At 43.8% G+C, this 23,338-nt stretch overlaps 2 protein-coding genes and 1 long non-coding RNA gene across 5 annotated transcripts in view; 1 reads left to right on the forward strand and 2 right to left on the reverse strand.

The window, feature by feature from the left end:
• The window catches only part of LOC137783879 (uncharacterized), a 146,585-nt gene extending 131,020 nt beyond the window's left edge, over window positions 1–15,565 (reverse strand). Inside the window, exon 1 of the long non-coding RNA XR_011077365.1 lies at window positions 15,337–15,565. This is a non-coding gene — a long non-coding RNA (uncharacterized lncRNA). The remainder of the gene's footprint in view (window positions 1–15,336) is intronic.
• LOC137783502 (E3 ubiquitin-protein ligase RNF128-like) lies at window positions 10,357–14,937 on the reverse strand. Of its 2 annotated transcripts, none has more exons than XM_068573502.1 (2): window positions 14,843–14,937; window positions 10,357–12,784 (listed from the first exon to the last, which is right to left on the reverse strand). In XM_068573502.1, exon 2 carries the CDS (start codon window positions 12,770–12,772, stop codon window positions 11,684–11,686), a length of 1,089 nt encoding a protein of 362 aa, XP_068429603.1. In that variant the 5' UTR covers window positions 12,773–12,784; window positions 14,843–14,937; the 3' UTR covers window positions 10,357–11,683. The 2 variants fall into 2 exon arrangements, with proteins under 2 accessions (XP_068429603.1, XP_068429593.1); XM_068573492.1 differs by lacking the exon at window positions 14,843–14,937 and adding an exon at window positions 12,974–13,396.
• On the forward strand, window positions 15,241–23,111 carry slc24a5 (solute carrier family 24 member 5). Of its 2 annotated transcripts, none has more exons than XM_068574214.1 (9): window positions 15,241–15,534; window positions 17,503–17,682; window positions 18,466–18,549; window positions 18,729–18,832; window positions 18,985–19,085; window positions 20,071–20,354; window positions 20,511–20,717; window positions 21,785–21,886; window positions 22,393–23,111. In XM_068574214.1, the coding sequence occupies exons 2-9, from the start codon at window positions 17,601–17,603 to the stop codon at window positions 22,713–22,715; spliced, it is 1,287 nt and encodes a 428-aa protein (XP_068430315.1). In that variant the 5' UTR covers window positions 15,241–15,534; window positions 17,503–17,600; the 3' UTR covers window positions 22,716–23,111. The 2 variants fall into 2 exon arrangements, with proteins under 2 accessions (XP_068430315.1, XP_068430307.1); XM_068574206.1 differs by lacking the exon at window positions 15,241–15,534 and adding an exon at window positions 16,952–17,164.
• The last annotated feature ends 227 nt before the right edge of the window (window positions 23,112–23,338 follow it).

Consider the following 23,338-nt stretch of genomic DNA (forward strand, 5'->3'; position numbering starts at 1 on the left):
CGAGCGGCGAAGATAAGACAGAAACAAACCAGAAAAATAACATAATCGTCGGGTGGAAAGAGGGGGAAAGAGAAATTGGATTCACACCGTTTGGCAATGCTGTGCAAGACTGATTGGGAGTGTAATGAGGTGAATGATAACAACATGATGTGAAATATGATAAAGGTTATCCCTGGTGGTGTCATGAGAATCTCTGTAGCATGCCACTGATTGGAAATAGCAGCTAATGTGACAAACTTTTCGCAGGGTGCGTTTGACTTTCAGTTCTATTAACTTCCACCCTTTCAGGCCTCTGCACAGATAAACAATGTCGAGGAGTGCACGACGCGCCCGTGTGGAGGTTATAGCCCAATCAAATTAGGTAAACAGACGTTAATGGATGATAATGAATGTGAGCATTATCTCCAAATAGAGTGGCCATTAATATTGATGATTGTTTTTATTCCGACGCATTACAAACCAAAGCAGCATCAATATTTGTCGGAGCAAATGAGCGAGAGAATGTATGTTTATCAGTGATTGGATAACTAAATGGATAGATGGAGGAGATAAACACAGGCTGTTGTCTCCTCTGCTGATGATCTATCCGTTTAGGCGTGTAAGGTTCATTTATGTTAAATGAATTTGATGGTTATGGGAGGTAAACAATGTGTCAAGCTTTATTCTCAAACAACTCATTCTGCTTAACTGTTAATGCCCTTAAGGCCTGCTGGTAAAAGGGTTTGTCTTGTTTGTTAACTGGCGGGGCGATCAAACGGGTTTTCCCATCGAAACGGGAGAGAACACTGGATGTTGGTTTAAAATGCTGCTGCGGATTTGTCGGTGCGGTGTGTGCCTTTGAAACTCCCAACTGACGAGCCCCCTCACAAAGAAAAAGTGATGTTGATGATGGATTTTCTGGGACTCCCATGTCATAACACTGTAAAGCGATTAAATGGGGGGGAAGAAAGCCTATCATGGGACATCACAAGACTGGGTCTACAGTACACACACACACACACACACACACACACACACACACACACACACACACACACACAGCATGAGGTGTGTGTTGACCCTGGCTATATTTGGGCTTTCTCTCTCCTGTGTGTCTTAATCCTGCTGTCTGCAGCGTTCCACCTGATTAGTCAGATCATTCACTTCTGACAGGCCCATTTCTTAACCCTCCACACAAACACACACACACACACACACACACACACACACACACAAAAAGAAGTCACGCACACTCACAAAAAACACACGTGATACATCACCCACACCGACAATCTGACTGGAAGGGCGAGGGAATAAAAGCCTAAAGAGAATCATGCGTTGGCCCCAGTCACTTACAAGGAAAACATCCCATAATGGCCCTCAGTTACCGGCATCACACGTCACTCCACACGGCCAAACACAGGCTCACTTGGTGTGAGGCGCACGCACACACACGGATAATTGAAGCTAATCAACGTATAAAAATCCCTCAAGAAAAAGCTTTCCAGTCCAAAATATGAACGATGAGTCCGTGTATGTTCTCTTGGGGGATTTCAGTGCAGAGATGGGAAGGTTTGAACTCCGGGAGGCCAGTAGTAACAAATGCAAACGAGAGGTTCGACTTTGGGGTGGAAGCTGGGTTTCCCACACAATGCCTGAACAATGTTGTCCTTCACCTGCTGAGATCTGAAGCAGTAATCAAGAGGCGTGGAGAGCCATGGCGACTATTTCTGTGTGGGGGACCCTGGCCGTCTCCAACTGACTCCCTCAGGCTGCAGATAAGAGTCACCATAGTGTGTGTGTTCATGCATGTAGGTGAAGGAAGTCTAAGCCCTCTCTCTCTCTCTCTCTCTCTCTTTCTCTCCTCTCCTCCCTCCTCCCCCTATTGATCCTGTATTCCAAGCAGTTCCTCGATGACCAACCTGCTGTTAGAGCTGTTGTTGCAGTCCAAGTTGATTTAGTTGAGCTTGCTTTGCCTGAACTCCGAGGGGCCATTCTGCTCAGTGGCAGTAAATTACATTTATTTACAAGGCGGATCAAGAGAGAGAGAGGAAAAGGTGCTAGTGTGGGTGTTTTATCTGTGTTAATGTTGCGCGTGTCCAAACCCAGTTGGTGGCGCTTTATAATGAGGCATATTTCATAACAGGTACACAAGTTGAAACTAATAGCCCTGTTAATGGTCAACAAATACTTGTTTCTCCTGTTCCAACATGACACCGGCTTTATGTATCACATTAAAGGAATAGTTTGACAATTTGGGTATTTATTGGCTTTCTATGCAATAGATGAGGATTGATACCATCCTTCTTATTGTCTGTGCTTTAAATATGTAGCAAGCGGCTCATTAGCTTAACTTAGCATGAAGACAGGAAATGGAGACAAAAAGCTGTCCTTGCTCTGTTCTACTGTAACAAAATCTGCTTAGCGGTACCTCTATAAAGCTCACGATGAATAACACATTCTTAATGTAATATGTGTATACATTATTAATTAATATTCATATTAATGACAATTTACCATTTTGTGGGGCTTCACACAGAAACATCTTGTTCCAATCCTGTAACCATTGGATTGGAACAAGCTAAGCTAGCTTGTGCTAAGCTAAGCTAGCCAGCTGCTGGATACTGGCCCGATACTGGATGTAACAAAAGTTAAGTAACAGACTATTAATATTCTTTTTATTCATCAGAGGGAGTCCGCCGATCATCAATTGTTGGACCATTTAACTTATGGCGAAGAGCTGCAATGAATCTGTACAAAAAAATCCATTTATTAACAGCCTATTGACATTTACACATGAAGACGCGATGGTTTCTCATTTTCTAAAACGCTCCCATGTCTGCAGTTATATATGGTAATATGTTATGAATAAAAGGCTTTTGACCACAATGCATCAAGTCTGCAGTTGAAAATGTTAATTTGTTGTTAATGGATGGTCTTTGGTCCAGATGCTCTGCAGCATTTTCAAGAAAGTAAGTCATCGGTCTTCCTGATGAACTAGTGGGCTCGCTGAGAAGAAACTGCAAGTGCCATCTTCAGGGTGAATCTGAACGAGCCGCACAGATTTACATTTTACAAACTGGCAGCCCGAAAGTTGTTTTCATTAACTTTTTCATCCAGACAAAGGGCATCCTTATTACTTCTAATCCGAGCTAGATCTTCACGATATTCCCCTGGTGGCATCGCAACCTCACCTAAACCACAAATCCCGGCTCAGTCTAGACCACACAGGAAACTCTCACAAAGAGCCGTGGCTGCAGTTTGAAGAGGGTGAACGCAAACAAGGTTTGTCAAGTGATTCCCTCTGTCTCTCTCATCAGCAAAACAATCCTCTTCCCGCCTGAGGCCACGATCCTCTTTGTTTACGCAACGTCACGTGGTGTAGATGACCCTACCTGAAGCCAGGGACTCGTATCCATTTCCCAGCTCCAGCTCTCCCCCCCGCACCCCTTCTCTGCTCCGGCCTCAGATCAGCCACAGACCAGCTATCCCATTGCTCGGACAAAGGAGGCTTCACTGGGATGTAACTCAGGCCTGTGCATATAGAAAGTCAGGACAAAGCCTTCTATTCTCTTCTCGCAACAACAACACCCTTTGTCTTCTCTTACAAAAGAAAATACATTGTGTGCGTTTGCCAGCGAGAACTGAAAGAGTTGCAAACAGCCTGAACATTTGGTTGAATTAGACACAAAGACAATACATATCAAACATAAACTATGGAACAATAATAGTTACATGCTCATGAATGTAATGTGTGAGGCTCTGTGCTACTATTCAGAATAGCTGATCAGAAGGAGAGCTAAAGGTACATGAGCAAGCCAAGGCCCCTCTGGTCAGCCCAGAGGCCCGTCCAACTGCTCCCGATATTGTGGCATTAGTATTTCAGGACACATCCTGGGAAAATAAAGCCGAAAAATAAGGGTACTCACATTGTATTGTAGTGTTTAAATACACTTTATAAACCTAACACATTCCGTCTTTCCGTCTACAATTTATAATAAATACAGAAAACATGTATATGTTTTTCCATTTTTCTTTTCGATGCAGATGATATGCTTTTCATTCGTCAGCGGATTTGCGCCGTTAACAGTGTCTCGGCATACAATTTGCGACAGGAAAAGAAAAGAAGTCACTCCTCGAATTATCAATCAGGATCTCATCTCAGAGTTAAGTTTCCTGCCTGCAGCTTTGTCTGATTGCCAGTGCGTGTAAAATGGAATTGCACAACATAAAGGTTCAGGTCACGGGGAAGCAATATGATAATAATGTTGTTTCCACATACAAGATATGGAGGTGGGGCACAAAATATATTATTATTATGAGAAGTGATAAAAAAAAAAAAAACACGAGCTGATCTACATACAGATTCGAGTCAGGGCCACAACCGTGTGAATTGCATAAGAAGTGGAGGTTCTCATGGTGGCGTGACACAGTGGTTTATGGCTTGCTGTTTGAAGCCTCAACTTCGTCATGTTGGTCGACAGGAGAGGAGCTAAGTACAACCAAACGCTGAATACGATTTTATTAAGCGACCAAAATGTTACAATTCCTGGACTGAAAGTGTGCTGTTATAGTATAAAACTCGGATTCTGAGAAAGCTAATTTTCCATTCGACTGTGTTTGTAAGTACAATGCACCTGGTGATTACCTGCTAACCCCAGTGACACACACACACACACACACACACACACACACTCAACACTCGAGCATCTGCATTAGATGGTTAGTGAGTGAGGCGATGTGTATGATGATACATGTGGTTGACCCCAACACCCTCCACAGTGGAGACCGCTCACCATCGTATTACCATCAGTCTTACTAGCGTCTAAAGTGTTATTCTGTGCCGACGTGTCCTCTAGATTCAAGCAGAGCTCTGCAGCCTCCTTCTTTTCCCCCCACATTACCGTATCGCCCTCCCCTCTGCTCTGTCCCATCCACTTTCCACGGTGTATTATTTCACAAAGAGAAAGCATCTGCTGTATATACCAACTTAAGCCAGCGGACATAACCCACCCTGGCATGGGGACGGACTTGGCATGAATGTTAATGCAGAGAAACCTGGTATTGGTGGAGGAAACGCGTGGCAGACACAGAATACAAAGATAAGGCGTGGAGATGAACCAGAAAACAGAGTGGGGAGAAGTGGACTGGTTACGAAGACAAATATTTTGTAGGACGTCATGTATACTGTACTGTATAATTAATCCAACAGGCTCAAAATAGCAAAGAGTTTAAACTGTCAGTTTTACCCTGACGACTGAGGTTATTACGTATAACTTAATGTAAATCATTAATTAGATTGTAGTCCAGTTGCAATGACTTGCAAACATTAAAATTCTGCTGAATGGCTCTTGACGCACAGATACAAATATGAGTCTGTTTTGACAAAATGTTTGACTAATTTCTTCACGTCAAGCTTTAAAAACGAATATGAAATACTGCTCCCCGCCCTTTATTTGTTCTTTTATATTTTAGTATAAAAATTAAAATAACAATGTTACATGAATGCAATAACAAAATACCGCTCTCTCTGTTCATACTAAAGGATGAGGAGCTCTACCCGCATCAGGTCCGTTCCAATAGCAGCGACGACTCCTTTAAAAATGCAGCTGAAGCTGAGCCACGTCCTAGCGCTGACCCTTAGAGTGTGCAAAAAGTAGGACAAACCTTCGAGTGACTTTTATTGGTGAACCAAATGGCAGCCACAGCTTGTGGACAAACTGTGTAGGGAAGCCCAGGCAGGCCGGGGACAGATGGTCGGAGCGAGCGGGTGATGTCGACAACGTGTGCCGAGTCCAGGAAAGCACATTCAGCAGAACGGCACGGGACGAGACGGAAGAAGAAAAAAAACCCTGCAGCTTCTGTTGTGTCACTCTGGACGCATTTAAACCAAAAAACACAGAATGGACAGACACACACACACACACACGGAGATACACGCACACGCACCGGAAAAGACAAGAGGGACACCAAAGCCCGTAGCCTAAATTTGCCGTGAAGACTCTGGGTTAGTGCCGACGCCATTTCTTTTTTAACCGACATTCATTTTAGCTGTTCCCAACTCCACCACACCTGCTCGCTCCCTGACGTCAGAAACACAAACATCACCCCCTGCAATCCCCACACGACGCCTCTGTTGCTCTCCTCTTTGTCCTGCTCGCTCTCTGCAATTAAGCAAATGGGTCATTAATTAATCGCCGCGGGCGTCGGGACACAAGAGGAGTTAATCAGACTGGATGGATGGACTGCTGGGAGAGACAGCGACACACAAACACGGGTCGCACACGCGTGCCCACTTTCGCAAACTATTGACATTTGTGAGAGACGTGGAGCCTCCGGTAAGATGTGCATGAATAAAATTACAGAAAATAGCAGGAGTTGATGAAAAGCGGCTTGATCATTGATTCGTGTTGTCAAACTGTGCTGAGTGGCAGTTTCTTCTTGAGAGGAAACTTTGGTTGAGGCCTCGCCTCGGGCCGCCAACACTCAGAGTAAGACAAGAGGATATCTTTTCCTCGTGTGTGATGGTACACGGCTCAATCGTCGAGACTGCTGACAAATCATTTCCGTGAAGTATATACAAATAGGACTATCAACAGGGGGGAACCACACAGGACGTGTGTTGGCTGCATTTATACTTTTTTTTAAAAAAAAGGGTTTCATAAGTACAGGGCCGGTCCCTGACTGGCGTGGGCTCAGTGCTGAGGCATCACTTTGACTGTTGAGACGAGGCTGATTGTGAATGCAGACCTGCTTCTCAGACCTTTTCTGCTTTGAAGGTGGATCTCTCTTGAGAGGCATGGAGCATCTCTCTCTCTCTTTCTCTCTCTCTCTCTCTCTGTGATGAGTGTGTTTGTGCGCTATAGAGGACAGATAGATTTGGAGCAGGAGGACTGAGGTAATTACATGCACAAACGTTGGGAATGTGTGGAATCCGTACCAGCAGGAGAGAATACCAAATGTGTCCTGCGCCACACAGCCAAAATAAAAGTGGGTGGGGGGGGGGGGGGGGGGGGGGCACCCATTAATACAATTGATTGTGATTAAAAATGCAAGTAGGGCTGCAACCAACAATTATTTTCATTATCTATTAATTTCTCGACAATCATCTCAATTAACTGTTTGGTTGTTTTTTTAATAATTGACATTTGCTTGTTTTCACCCACTTGCAAATCTAAAGCCAACAATATTCAGTTTGCTGCCACATAAAGCGTGAGCGTAAAAACATGTGCACAAGAAATCAAGGCATGAAACCTGTCCAGAGTATCAGGAGTGAAGAAGCTTTCTTTGATTTAACACAATGCTCTTATCATATTTCTCCAGTAGATGGCAGACTTATATTCATTGCAGCCCATTTGGCAGCTACACCGAACCAGATCCAGCACTCCGAATGATTTATAGCTTCAATGAAAGAAGTGATACAAAAGAACAGACGAAAGACCCAGTTCTTTTTCCACCTCTAACACGACCTCTTATACAAACACTTCCTTCCTCCGCCGCCGAGTCAGAGCGGAAGAGGTGTTTCTTCTTCGGACATCCTCTCTTTTTTCCTTTAACCTCACATGTTTGACCTTTTGATGTCTGTCAGCGGGGGAAAAAAGAGAGCAACGGGGAGGTGAGCTGGCCAACATGTCAAAGGACAAGACAGGACCGGAGAGTAACAACAATGACACAGGATGCCAGTTGTTTTGTCCAGTGCACTCCGCACTATCTGATCTGCCACAGGGACGACAAGAGGAAGGAAAGGTTTGACGACACCAAGCTGGAGCGAAGGCTCTCACCTGGACCAACCTGAAACACTGTGGAGCAGACGTTTCTGCATTGGATAATGCTGGAAGTAAACATCCCTGCAGGAGTCAGAAACTAATCTCTTTTTTTTTCTCCTAAAGAGAGCCAGAGTCTCTCTTCCTCATAATGTAAACGGATTGGCCGAAAGACATAAACCCAATATTTGCACTTCATCTCTGGGCAAATGAAACTTTAAGAATGTGAGAGATAATATATATATATATATATATATATATATATATATATATATATATATATATATATATATATATATATATATGTATATATACACACACCAAAACATATGATCCAACAGTCTGAGAGTTAAGCAGTAAGAGAGTAAAGAAATGTTTTATGTTGTACTCACTGACTAAAAGGATTCATTTGTAATCAAATGTCCCTCCTTCATTAAGGTGATTACTCAGACAGTCTGGGACAACAGAGCCTGAGACAACACCGACTACTGTAATTGAATTAAAAAAGACTTCCTTTCGCTCTGCTGAAGCTGCACAGCAGAGGGAGACAGACCGAGCGACCGACCGACAGACAGACAGACAGATAGAGCTCTTCTGCTGGGTCATTAAAGTATACAGTGAAGCATTATATTTCGTTATGATTGGATTTATTACTCTGTGCTTGCACTCAAGCAGGAAATTGCCCCAGTACCTGCAGCCCATAAATGAACGGATGGGACCGCAGCTTGTGACCTCTTTTACCTTTGATCGCAGGGACTGAATTCAAATTTTTCCCCACCAGGTGGTGGTGCAGGCACAAACATCCACTGGGACCGAGTGAGACGCGGCGAGGCGCGTGGACCTGCAGCCTGAACACAAAGCCCCGTCTTCATGTTTATTTAACCACAAACAGACCCCCGCTTATTGTGGTTCTGTTATTCTGCCCCAAGCCTCAGGGGTGTATTTGTCGCAGTAGAAAACAGGAGATATTTACTGTGATTAGCCGGTGCAGGTACAGGAGTAGATAAGCGCTCGGGCCACGACGGTAGTTGATTCCACTGTTTGATTCTTATCTGGAGCTGAAGGTCAAGTGTGGTATTAGAGTGCAGCCACAGACTCGTATGCCATTAAATGAAAACCTTCTGACTCAATTTTCTCTTTAACAACTCCAATAAATCAGAGAAGCGCCACCGCTGAGCGGAGCGTGCCTCTAACCCGGGGCTTGCCAGTTGTTCCCAGCCCGGCCAGTTAGTTCAGTATTGATTCTCTGTCTCGCTGTGATACCACTATAACCATCTGACCTATGAATGCTGAGCGCACAGCGCTGGCCTGAAATCCAGAGCGCGCTGCTCTCGGAGGGGAGAGGGAACACCCAGACTCCGCTCTGGCCTCCAGACGAGAGTGCTTTCAGGGAAAACGTCTGCCCTCGACTCGTGCCCCCGTGTCTGTACCTGCTTTAGCCTCGACACCTTTAACCATATGTGCCCTCACATGCCTCGACCCCACACACACACAAACACACACACACACACACACACACACACACACTTTCAAATCTTGCTTTCGTGCTGTAATAAATCCTTCAGTCCTTGGGCACCTTGTAGAGATTTTGTTGAGACTTGACAGGATGTTAAAATGAAAACATTGAAGGGCTTTTAGAGCACGGATGAATTACCCACCATGCCAATGAGCCAGTGCCTAAGAGGTTCTGACCACAGGGGCCTCAGACCAGGAGAAACTGAGGGAAAGGCACCTTGGCACAAAAGTTGCTATTAAAAGTTTCAAATCTCCAAACGATTCAGAGAAAATGAATGATAATCCAATAAGCAAGTAGTGTGACAGGACGCTCTAGAGCACTGGTTCCCATCCCGGGGGTCGGGTCCGCTCAAGGGATCCCATGACCAAAAATGAAGGATTCAGCATCCTCATTTTGCTTTTCACCGCTAAAATATAGAATTTTATATATTGAAATTTCGAAAAAATCATTTAAATGAAAGAAAATCGGAGAAGAAAAATGCCTCTTTGGTTAAACTGCTCAATTTATGTCCACACGAAAGACGTAATCAGGTCACAAGTGCACATTACTTCATTTCAAGAGGACATTGAAATTGAGTAATGTCCACTGACATTAAAATGAAGAACTGTCCACTTGTGACCCATCAGCTGTTCACACAAGCCCAAAGTCCAGACTGACTCAGAAAATATGTCCAGACTTTAGAGGAAGTCTCGCACTTTCATTGCAGACTTTACTGTGAGCTGCTTCTGAAACACAATGGAAGGATAATAAAAAATAATATTTCCATTCCATTGCCTTACAGCTGCATATCTCTGCTTGCTCGGTCAGGCCCTACTTATATGATAAAATGATTATCCGGCTCAAGCTCAAGGTGTGTGCGGATCGGCTCCCACCTGTGCAGAAGTAATTACAGTTTCACTCCTCTCCCACAGTTATTGGGAATGAGACCATAACTCTGAAAGTGAGACACTACCTACACACACACACCCGCACATTCACACGCATGCACAACCATGCATTTCCCCTCCACAAGCGCACACACACATGCAGAAACACCATTCTTTAAAAATTATATATGCTTGGAAATTAGGCCTCATTTTGAGGGATTTATTGCACTCTAATAAGCATCAATTTGATTTAATACAGCAAGTAATATACATTTTTACAGAAAAATTTAAGACTTCTGGAATCTGTAAAACAGTAGTGAAAATGATCCAATCTAGAAAAATATTTGTGTTGCCATAATCAGCATATTCCCAGCAGCAAAGAAAGACATTAAACAAATATTTAGGTTTATCGTCGACTGAGAGACACACACAATCTGGGAATTGCAAAAATCTTAAACACGTTCCATAATTTAGCCATGTGAGAGTTCAGAGGTAGACCACAGGAATTGAATAAACACCAGTCCAAATAATTCAAAGGAAAATCCTGGAAGACCAATTCAAGAACAACCGTTTGTGCTTGCACATGATCAGCTGTTTGGAGAAGGGAAATGGCTATACATTAATTATGTATTTCATCGACAGATAGAACTTGACATGATTGCTAGATGAATCTCAATATACGTCATTTTCAAAATCCATTACACATCAAATAAATTTCCCCCGTCCAATAGTCAAGATAAGATGGTCGGGAGGCATATCATCTAAAGTTCCTATTCCAGTTATTGCCACAATCCCAAAAATATCGAGGCCAACCAATTATTGAGCACTTGAAAATTCTTATTGCATACGTGGTGAACATGTTCCGACAAACCACGTTTCATAAGCGAGCCCCTCAGGTGATGTTATTCACCCATCGACGTGCAAAGTGTGTCACGCTGCATTTCCTGGTCAGGGTGTGTTCATAAGGGTGTGTTTGTATATCCAGCCTGACAACATTAAAAATAGAAAATCACACTCCCAATTTAAAAAAAAGTCCAATTACTCAAATTCATTGAATTAGGAAAAACTGAATTCAAAACAAAACAAAAACAATGGTTAATAGTGAGGGAGGGGGAACAATGTGAGCGATCAAGCTTTTTGTTGGGAGGAAATGTGTCCCTGATCTCAAACAGATATTTAAACGCTACTGCGCTTGCTGCCTGACCAGTGTCGAGCTGGTGTGTCCACTATGCAAAGCAGAAACTTGACACTGGCAGTTTTTTTTAAAAATATATTCCAACCATCTAAAAAAAGGTAATTTTATGAACACACCCCATATTTACACACCTGTACCCACACACAGGGACGGTAGTGTCGTCCAAGCTAATTACACAAGGTCCATTAACAATTAAAATCCTTGGAATTTTATTTGAAAAAGATATTTTAGCCTGCATCTCCTGTTTGAACGTGATTGTTTGATTCCATTGTGCCGGTTTCAGGGTATCCCAGAAAAAAAAGATCTATTTTAAAAACAGGGGATTTGTCCTGGTTTGTTGCCTCTTGGTTGTCGCTGCGGTTGCTCATCTACTCACGGCCAACGAGTCGACCTCGTAGGCCCCGTTGTCATAGTGATGCGGAAGTCTCTCCGGGTCGGGTCTCGCCGGGTCGGTCAGTGGGACTTCGTACATGGGCTGTCCGCCTGTCACTGTGATCACAGTGACATCTGGTGGTGGCTCAACGGAAAGGCTCTCTTTTGTTTCCTCTTCAACCCCCAGAGCCTTCAGGATGTCGCACTTGCACATGGGGCAGGTCCTCCTCTGCAGCAGCCAGGGCTCGATGCAGTCTTTGTGGAAGATGTGGTCGCATGTGAGCACCGTCACCACTTCCCCTGCCTTGTAGGATTCGATGCACACGGCGCACATGTGGGAGTCGGAGGCCGTTTCCTCATCCCCGGTCTTGAGTTTGCGCACCTGCAGGCGCCCGATCGCTTTCTTGGCCTCCGACATCAGCTTCCTCTCTGTGCGCCTGTGTGCGTTCATGCTGTAGAGACGGTTCACAGAGATAAACACAAAGTAGGCGATGGAGGCGGCCGTCACAATGAAGAAGGCGATGGACAGGAAGTAGAGCCAGTACGTGTCCATCCAGGATCCGTGAGGGCTGCCTAAATCAATAAGCATCTGCACATCTGTCCCGTTGCTCACCAACCGCACGATCTCCATGCCCTGAGAGTTGCCGATCATGATCGCCACAATACCAGTTGCCTCCGAGTGTGCCATGTGGTTGGTGCTGTTGCCACTGCCGTCAAAATTGTACACAACCACGCCGACTGCTCCCTGCCGTTTGGCAGCATTGATCTTCTCACTGAAGGTGCAGTTGCCCCTTTTAACTAGGGCTATCCAAGGCACGGAGCTGGAATTGCGATTGTAGACAGGATCTGAGCCACAGCCTTTGGGATCCCCCCTGGGAAGCGTAACAATGCCTGAGGCTTTCTCCAGGAGAGAGTTGCGACCGTACACCCCACAGTCACAGTATTTGTCCACAGTCACGTTGCTGCTGTTAGCGTAGCTTATTTCCACCATGGCTGTCCAAAACACCATGGCAGCTGAGTAGTGAGCGAGCCCCGACAGACACAGCAGAAGCAGCAGACAGTGTTGTGTCTTCTTACCCATGGTAACGGTGGTCTGTAAAACAACAGGAAGCCCTTAGTTAGCTTCTTTAGCTTCTTCAAAACTGCTTTGTTAGTCCCAGTTCCTGGTTTGTCTGAGCAACCGCGGTCTAAATTCCGGCTATGGTTTCACCCAGGCTGCTGTCTGCCGTAATCTGATATGAGCCTTTGGTAACAGAACACGAGTTATGCGTCAGCCACTCACCTCTCGTTATCTTCCTGAACCTTGAACACTGAGCACTCCTCTCAGAGGGCAGGGTGCCGGTATTCAACAAGTGGAAGTGCGCAAACACAGAACTGTGCGGTTTCCAGAGCCAAGGAACAACATGCGAGAAAAGCAAGACGCGATAAGCAAATGATAAGATGTCATGGGCATAGGTCAATTACACTGAAACGCTCCCGTGAAACTCATAAAAGCTTCTATTTTCCCCTTGTGTAATGATGAGCAGAGCAAAACAACTCAACCAGTTTTTCTAGTCCCGCTTGTTTCCTTCCCCTATTTCTGTGCCTGAAGTCACTGTTGTGAAAAAAACCAAACTGACAAGTATTACTTCTCTTCCTTGTGGTAATTCACTCTGAACAAGAAGGCAGGCAAGTATGCTTCCACCACACATTTTAACAAACACACACACACACTTTATGACTTGTGACCTTTAGAAATCACTTTAAAACTGCACACTCATATAATAAAAGGTGTTTGTGTTTAGATACCTCAAAGCACTTACAGCGCTTTACTCCACACAGCTAACATACCAGTGACAACGGAGATGAATGAAGTGTACTGCCGAGTTTCCATTGTATCTTCTTTCAAGTGAAAGTGCACACACACATGCAGAGGCTTCCAATGACAAATGAGATGGAGAGGTTTCTTGCCAAGCTGCTACACACACACACACACACACACACACACACACACACACACACACACACACACAGCACTGCCCTTTCTAGAATGTGCCATTAAATAATTTATCTGAGTGGGACAAAAATCTGTAAATAAAAAAAGAGCCTGGTGTTTATACTTAGTAGAGCTGCAACCTGCAGTTCTTGATAACAGGAACAATGGTGCAGTTATGACCCTTACATTTCTAAAACTGAAATAATTACCTCGACACAGCAAAAAGTAAAGCACAAGGTGAACCCCATTAATACCATAATAATGTTTTTTTTTTTTTTTGTTAAATACATTCTACTCGTCACAATTTTAGGATATGCTTAAACCATATCCTCTCACACTTTCTGCTTCAATGCTGACATCTCCTGGTCAAAGATGGTAACTGCAATACTCACACAAAAACTCCTGGCCTATACAATGGCAATAATGGGAGCTGATATAATATGTAATATACTGTACGTGTATGTCATAAGTACAGACATTTTGTCCTAAATACATCTGTAGTTTAAATTGTGTTCCATTTTGTCGGCTGGTGCTAAAACTCGACCAATGGAAAACAAAAATCACATCTTATCCAGAATGCATTTATTATATGCTAAATATGTTAAATACCAAATAATTACAAAAGCATAATTAATTATGTAATATGATGAATGAATGCAGACAAATACACAGTGTATACTACATATTTGTATCTAAATGTATACGATTATATATGTAATAATGTATTTTATTTAAAACATGTTGAATCTCCATAACGTCCAGGATGGTCACACACACACAGAGCTACACATGTACAGAATACTTTTTTTTTTTTTTTAAAAGTCAAACTACAAGGTGTGTCAACACTACTACGCTTGTGTTTAGAAACCAATCTCATAATACCACACAGGGGCGCCATTTACTCAATGTTTATGTCCATCATCTGACAATAAACAACACTGGTTTGAATCAATAGCATCCATCATAACAAAAGAACCATTTGCAGTCTAATGGGGAGATAATGCTGACTCTTGTAATGCAATCAAAATGCCAAGAGGACTTCAAAGTGATCAACAATTTGGCCATCTCAAGGACATTAAAACTTTGCAAACATGTAACCTGCTACTTAGTGAAAACATACATCGTATCAGTTTAGTGCACGGCAATTGGCATAAAAAAATTAGTCAAGACACTTACTACTTGTTTTGAAGCCTGTTGTCTCCTGAGCGCACATGGTCAGTGTGGAGGAAACGTGGGACATGTCCAAACAAGCCCCAGACCCTGTCCCTCCCCACAAACCCCGTTCTGTGCCAGAGCCTACTTGGTGTAATAAAGGTGTAACAGGAGTGACTTATAAGAGTTGTAATATATTAAGTTCAAACCTATAGTTTGAGTACAATACATGTGTATTGGAGTGTAGAATGTGTCGTCAAATACATGTAAAATAACGTTGGCCTGTATAATAGTCAAATAAAAAAATTAACGCCAGAAAAAAAAGAGACGTCACTGCAGGTGCACGCGCCTGCACGGACACACACACACACACACACACACACACACACACACACACACACACACACACACACACACACAAGGATACGTACAGCGCTTCCTTGAGTCGAGGGACGTCGAGATAAATGGAACTATGAACGAGTGTGACCCCGTTTGAGGAGGAGTGTGTTGTAGTTCACCTAGTGTCTGAACGCGAGGCTCGTCCACCGCGAAGACCTCCTCCATCTTCCCAGTGCACGATACGACCAGTCCACCTTGGCCTCAGTCCCAGTAGGTCTGTTACCAGTCTACTCAGCGCCTCTCTCACAATATAACCAGTCTGTTCAGCCTCTCTCCTTCCCAAACAGCTGAAAGGCCCCACACTCACCTCACTGCAGGTAAACACCAAACTGTCCCCGCAGCAGCATTTGTGAGCGTGTTAACTTTGTGCGCGCTAAGCTAGAACCCAGCATGCACCTGTGATTAGCTAGGTAAATTCGATTTAGCCCACTTTCCGTGCGGGTTTGGTGGTGGATTAAAACGCTTAAATTAAGTTATGCAGACGTGTTGAACGTGAACCGTGTAAAATGTGGACATAGTTTATGTGACGTCAGCCATTGGTTTCTGAAGAGCCGTCGCCATCCTCGGTAGGGATGAGGTCCATGTGACGCACCTACGGTGACAGCTAGCTGCACCCACCTGTCACTCAACCGGCCTGTCAAGCCTAATAAATGGGTGAATTATATTAAAATATATTATGACAAATGTTATAACATGTTATGAACTGAGTAATTATCCATGCAGACCAAACCCGTTTCCTGCACCATGCTGTAAACATGTTTATTTCTGCTGTAAAGTTGGGCATTTTAACATGGAGGTCTATGGGGAGTGACTCGCTTTTAGAAACAGCCTCTAGTGGCCGTTTGAGGAACAGTAGGGTTTGGCACTTCTTTGATGTCTTTTCAGCAGTTGTTTTGTTTTACTCTAGTATTGGATACCAATTGAAATGCAGCAAGTAACTTACTTGAGATATTTCTTATCTTTTCCTTTTTTCTTCTCTTTTTTTTACTAATTACTAATTTGTAATTACTACAAAACGTTGGCTAACTAAAAAAGAAAAGAAGGTCACAGTAAGGAGAGTAATCTAAATGTAAGCTCACCCTGAAACCAATATCTAGTCTTATGCATCTATAATATTGACAGAGATATATTATTGGGTGTGTGATCATCTGCGGATGAATGCTCCAATCTCTTTGTCACACCTTGTTGTATAGTGACAAAAACTGATTGCATCTGCTAAACCCTGTCGAAGGCTATACCAAAACTGCTTAAAAATATACTTTATTTGTCTCCACTAATGCGCATAAAGTTGATGTTTGATTACCATATCATCAGCGTCAAAGCATTGTTGTAAAAGCTGCTGTCTAACCTGCAGAGCTTCAGACCGTATACCTTATTTGAAATCCATTTTTTGTTAAGATTTCTTTTACCAGAAAGAAAAAAAAATACTTTCCACAATCAAAGTGGGTTTCATCATGAATGGCTACACCCCTGATGTGCCTCAGGCTGGAGTGTGTTCAAGTCTACTGGAATGACTCGCAACTCGTGATCCCCCCAACTCCTTAACCCCCCACCTCCCCACACCCACCCACCCCCACCTCCATTCTTGCGAGGGCCGGGCCTTAAAAGATGCTTTCTAGCCCCAATAATCTCTCTCAGCAGCTTGTAGTCGTAGTGTGTAGTGTTAGATGCGGCGCTCACAGGCAGCTTCAGCCCACGTTTCATCTTTTTTGCAAGCTTGTAAAGAGCAAAGAGACATATGACTCCTTGGAATATTTGCTAATTTCGCCTCCTTGACTCCAATGGCCATAAATAAGATTAAGCCTGCAGCTCTGCAGAAAAAGAGGAAGGACTTTATCCCTTACTTTCTAGGATTTGTAATATTTTTATATTGCACGGTCCATCTTGTGTCATTCACAGCAAAAACAGCTCAGGAAACCCATTCAACCCGGGTGCGTCGGGCGCTTGGTAAGACTCACCATTGTGTGTGGGAATCTTCCATACTTTTCCTAGATACATTTGTTTTATTTGTTCTAATCCGTTTACTGTGTAATTACAAATGTCACAGATTTGTGTTGTACAAAGTATGAGTAATCAATTGTGGCTCAGCGACTGTGACAGTGTTTGCTCTGTAATCCTCATGTCTTTTTGGCATGAAAGTACCGTGTAACTGCCATTAAGAGCTCAAACGATAGGCTGCTGCAGCAATGGACTGGTTGTTTAAGGGTGACGTGTGTGTGTGTGTGTGTGTGTGTGTGTGTGTGTGTGTGTGTGTGTGTGTGTGTGTCTGTGTCCTGCCGTTTCAGAGAACGAGACGGAATGCATCTCATCACAGTCCTCCGAGTTTCCGGAGGGTTTCTTCACGATACAGGAGAGGAAGGACGGAGGGCTCGTTATTTATTTCATGATTATTTTCTACATGCTCCTGGCCGTTGCAATAGTCTGCGATGATTACTTTCTGCCTTCGTTAGAAGTGATCAGTGACCGTGAGTGGGACATCCTTCATTGCATTGCGTCATCACATGAACTGTAATATGCTGAGATTGTGAGGATTTACAAGATTACTACTACAGGCAAAGGATTAGGCTGCACAGCTATTGTTGAGCTCCTAAAACAAGCCAAACTAAATATGTAGACAGATTTAGTAAAACGCCGTAATATGCTTGTTCGACCGATTGAGCAGTGTTTTTAGTTAGATTTTAATAAAAGGAAATCATTTTCACCAGGCTGTGGTTGTGGTGTTTCCACCTCCATCATCATTATTAATCTGTCTATTCGTTTTCTCAATGAATCAGTTAATCCTTTGGTCTTTAAAAAGTCTCACAAAACAGTGAACAATGCCCAACACAGGTTCTGACAGCCCAAGGGAATGTTTTTCAAATATCTTTTTTTTTTACTGACCAACAGACCAAAACTGAAATAAAGTCTGTTTAAAATTATATTAAACCTCACATATTAGAAGAAGTTGGAACCAACAAATATTCATATTTTTGTCTTGATGGGATGATGAGATACTTTTAATAAACTGTAAACTTATATTAGGTTAACAAATAACATTCTTGTACAATATGGCTTTCTTATGAAACTTCATCTTGGCATCAGACTTCGCCTCTAAAATACGTATGACACACATGAAGCATCAGTTTGTGTTAGAGGTTGTGTGTGCTACTGTTGCGTTGGACTCTGTATAACGAATCCATTGCTTCTACTATTTCATACACGCCACGTAAATGGTGTCGTGCTCTCTGTGTTTCACGTGTCTCTCTCAGGACTGGGACTGTCTCAGGATGTAGCAGGAGCCACATTCATGGCAGCTGGGAGTTCTGCACCTGAGCTGGTCACAGCCTTTCTGGGTAATTATGCATTCATATTTACTAACTATACATCGATGGTGACACCGCCGTGCATGACCACTGTCCCTGTGACTCTCCCACCCTTTGGGAACACAACAGGGACTATGGCCTTTGATTCTTTCTCATGATAACGCTTCCACAATGTCCTCAGAGCTAAGATGTGCCTTTATTTGTGCCAGGTGTGTTTGTGACAAAGGGAGACATCGGGGTCAGCACCATCGTGGGATCAGCCGTCTACAACCTGCTGGGGATCTGCGCAGCATGTGGACTCTTGGCCTCTGTGGTACATTATAATACACTCACACACTCGCAATATGCAGACAAAAGGCTGAGTACGTGTCAGGGAGGCACCTTCACTGGGTCGGAGCAGACGCATCATTGTGCAACGCGGGTTGTATAAGCTTATAAAACATGTATTTTTGTTTCCTTTATCAGGCCGGACGGCTCACCTGTTGGCCACTGTTCAGGGACTGCCTGGCTTATGCCATCAGTGTTTCCGCCGTTATTGCCATCATTTCTGATAACAAGGTGTACTGGTGAGTTTAACTGTGCATCAAGAGCTGCTTGATCTTCAGACCTTGTAGCACCTCTATGTAAGGTGGTTGTAAAAGGCCGTCAGATAGAGCTGTTTATTACATCTTGTGACACTGAAAAGAACAAATGAAAACAGATCTCAAAACAAGTACAGTGCAGCACAGGACGGTGACTCACTGGCATTTATTACTCTGGCAGCACAACGCAATAAATGTTCCTTCAATAAGACAATGTTGCATCATAAACACAGCAATTGCAGTCGCAGAGCATGTTTGTGAAGGATTTCTACAGTTATTATTTACTTGTGGCGACAGCACAGTGACCACAGTACTCACCCCTTTGTATCACCGACTGCTATTGTCAAGATAGAGAGTTTAATAAAGCGGAACTTAATCATAAATAATTTCATATATATCAAAATCAAACTGCACTAAATATCCAAAACATGGCTAAACATTAAAAACAATACTTTTTTGGGAGGAGCGGGGGAGACTGCCAAAATAATCCCCTTTAAATGAAATGTGCTAAATTTGACATTCAGAGCATTAATACAGCAGCAAAAAAATATTTTCTATGTTAAAATATAGTTAAATATTCTATGAATTCTCTCTCCCTCTGTGTGTGTTGTAGTATAGCTTCTTCGTTCCTTGTTGACTTAGCCGTGTGCTTTTAGTGCATGTTCGTGCACGTGAGCGTGATGCGCTGGTTAGCTAGTCGCTGCGCTCAAACGGCGGTTACAGCTGTCATGGCGTTGTCGTAGAAGCTTTTGAGGTCATATGTAAACTGTATGTTTTCCATGGTTGATCCTCTGAAAGCAATCTGCATTTGATTAGATATTGCCAGAGCTTTTGACCGCCCTCTTCTGCAAAATGAACTTAAAGCTCACGAGGCCAAGTTCCATTCGTTGAAGTAGGCCTTGTGTTTTTATCCACATCTGTCCCAGAGGTGAAGAACGAATGTCGGTGTTGAAGACTGTTGTGTTTGCAGGTACGACGCCGCGTGTCTTCTGCTGGTCTACGCCGTCTACATCGTGGTGCTGTGCTTTGACCTCCGCATCAGCGAGTTTGTCCTGAGGAGGCTGAGCCCTTGCTGCACCTGTCTGGCCAAAGGGCCGGGCGAGAAGACCGAGACGCAGCCTCTGATGGGCTGGAGCGACGAAACCAGTCTGCGAGTTCACAGCCGCTCCAGAACGGACAGCGGGATCTTTCAGGACGACTCGGGATACTCGCACCTGTCCCTCAGCCTGCATGGCCTCAATGAGATTCCCGAAGGTAAAACACGTATTCTTTAACGCGCCATGTTTTAAACACGGGTCTATCTTGTGAAGTCCAACTCGCTTTGTTTGACTTTCTGGTCCCCCCCCCCCCCTTCCGATGACGCACCACAAATCCACTCGTAGCATTGCCCGTCTGCTTCCGTTCCTGCAGAGCATAAAAGTGTGTTCGCCGTGCCGGAGAGCGACCTGAAACGGATCCTCTGGGTTCTGTCTCTGCCCATCATCACTCTGCTTTTCCTGACCACCCCCGACTGCAGGAGGAGGTTCTGGAAGGGATGGTACATGGTGACCTTCTTCATGTCAGCGGTCTGGATCTCGGCTTTCACATACATGATGGTGTGGATGGTCACCGTCGTCGGTGAGATCATCGCTTTGAACTTTGGCGTCGCTGTTATGAGCGCACGAAGAAACGTCTCGTTTCCTCTGTGTTTTCAGTTTAGTCGCAGGTGTAAATCTCATGCACCACGTTCAAGACGCCTTTGTTGATCACAAGCGCCTGGAACTTGTGAGAAGAAATGTCAGATTTGCAGAGTAGAATCACATGTTGGTCTGCTGGCTAATTCCTGGGATGCCATTGTCCTGGAACGTTAAGAGGGGGGCTCTTGTAGCTCCAGTGGGCCATGTGCATAACCAGGATTACAGCCCGCTTCCCCCTGAAGGAAACAGTCATGTGAGCTCCGGGTGTACGTACAGAAGTACCCACAGGCACTGGTCCAGAAACATAAAACTGATCTAGAATCACCTCAAAAGAAGGGAATCTTTATCATGTGACGACGCTAGGTCTACCGGAGTATAATGAGATTATTATCCCGTTGTCGTCAGTTGGCTCACATGGAGGGTGAGTTTAGTCTTATGAAAGAGCCGGCATGGGACTGAGCAGGTACACACATACAGCGTGCCATTGAGAATGTTGGAAATGTTCCCGTGTCTGCGGTTTCACAATATCTGGACCAACCGAGTATTACACAAGGTTGTGTCCCCTGTAATATGTCTGGAAATTCGGGGGGATAATAGGGACATTAAAGGATTTAAAGATTCCGCACACTACACCTGTTGGGTTTTTGTAAGGCTTGTTCAGATATTCTTAGACTGCATTAAAACAAATCAATAAACTCCAAATGAAATGAAGTGAATGTGACACCCGTCACAAGCACACAATGTATTAGAAAACATTTACAGTGCATAAAAATGTACACATTGTAGTGGTTTATCGAAATGTTCTCGGGGACAGGGGGGGGGGGGGCGTGGTTCCGCTTGTGGAATTTGATCTCGTGACCTCAGTATTTCTGAAATCCTGCAACAGCCCCGGCCTCTAGTGATTTATTTATTAACCCTGTAATGGAGATTATTTATTAACCCCATCGCTACGGTAAAGATCAGCTGCTTGATGTCATTGTTGGCCTTTGATTGTGGTGTTTGACGCAGGCGAGACCCTGGGCATCCCCGAGACCGTCATGGGACTCACTCTGCTTGCAGCTGGAACCAGTATACCCGACACCGTAGCCAGCGTGATGGTGGCCAGAGAAGGTAAACTCCGGTGTCCCCATGTTTCAGCTGCAATTCACAGACATCCTGAACATAAGGTGGTAGATGATAAAATGACATTCATACAACAACTTTTCAAAGCAATTTACACTGATGGCAGAGTTCGCCATAACAGGTAACAAACTGCTCATCAGAATCTAATGTAAATGCTCATTCACAGCAATTTGATGTTTAGTATTTTCCCCAAAGAATAGCCAGGATTTGAATGACCGAACTTCCGATTAGTGGACGACCTGCTTTCCCCCCCCCAAGCCAGTCGCCCTTACTTTGATTAATGCTAGCCATAACAAAACAATTAAGAATAATGCGTTTCCTAAGTTCCTTCTACATAGAATTGGTCACTGAGCTCTTGCTGGAGAAGAGAACTATTGATTCCTCATTTCACTTTGCTGACTCACTTTCCCATCAGACATTTTAGAAAGGACAAGCATTAAAAAAAATGTCTTTGTGAGACCTAAATCCAATCTGTAATGTTTTCTGTTCATCAGGGAAAGCGGACATGGCCATGTCCAACATTGTGGGCTCTAATGTGTTTGACATGCTGTGCCTGGGCCTGCCTTGGTTCATTAAGACCGTCTTCGTGGACACCAACAACCCTGTAGAGGTCAACAGCACTGGACTGGTCCATATTTCCGCCACCCTCCTCGTTTCCATCGTTTTCCTTTTTGTAGCCGTTCACCTTAACGGATGGAAGTTGGACTGGAAGTTGGGACTCGTTTCTCTCTTCTGCTACATCCTCTTTGCCACTCTGTCCATCCTCTATGAGCTGGGGATTATCGGGAACAATCCCATAAAACTGTGCAGTGATTGAGATCTGACATCGCCAGGACTGAAGCCACATCGACCCAAACAACTGCCCAAAAACACAACTTAACTGTGACGTCTAAAGGAAATATGGTCCCACTCGCATACAATAAAGATACTGTGCCGAAGAAGACGTGTGCTGGTCACATCTCCTGAAGAGAATTATCTCAATTAATAAATATATATATATATACACAGTCCACTTGAGGTGGAAGTGTACCAAAGATCGTTCTTGTGTGTGTGTGCCTGTCAGATCCGGGCCGGCCTCATCATTACCATGTTCTGTGATTGTTCTTCTGTCTTACTCAAGGCCCAAAAACAGAAAATGGATCGTCACAGGAGTGACTGCCGAGTTCAAAGTTAATAAATCCAGTCTGTCAAGTAATAAAAGGTGTCAACTAAACTTAATTGGCCTTGTTCTTCTTTAGGTTACTTAATAGGAAGAAGAAAAAAAAGAGGCGTGAAGTGAACTGATAAGCTTTTACAAGGAAGTCTCAATCACTTGATGGGAAGACGAACTGGAAAAAAAACTAACAAAAAAAAACTTTCCACTTGTCTTTTACCTAAAAAGTTAAACTTCGTAAAACAATGAAGATGCAATGAACCGACTATCCTGTTCTACCAAAACAA

The sequence above is a fragment of the Clinocottus analis genome, unplaced genomic scaffold (assembly GCF_023055335.1).
Source record: "Clinocottus analis isolate CAN_PGR_092001 unplaced genomic scaffold, fCliAna1.0.p SCAF_1, whole genome shotgun sequence".
Classification (NCBI taxonomy): domain Eukaryota; kingdom Metazoa; phylum Chordata; class Actinopteri; order Perciformes; family Cottidae; genus Clinocottus; species Clinocottus analis.

Excerpts from the sequence above, each read along its gene's own strand:
- slc24a5 (XM_068574206.1), top strand. The coding sequence starts at position 16,999 with ATGGCCATAAATAAGATTAAGCCTGCAGCTCTGCAGAAAAAGAGGAAG. Across the intron at positions 17,683-18,465 it reads GTTAGAAGTGATCAGTGACC|GACTGGGACTGTCTCAGGAT; the intron begins GTGAGTGGGACA and ends TGTCTCTCTCAG. Across the intron at positions 20,718-21,784 it reads GTGGATGGTCACCGTCGTCG|GCGAGACCCTGGGCATCCCC; the intron begins GTGAGATCATCG and ends TGTTTGACGCAG.
- LOC137783502 (XM_068573502.1), bottom strand. The coding sequence starts at position 12,772 with ATGGGTAAGAAGACACAACACTGTCTGCTGCTTCTGCTGTGTCTGTCG.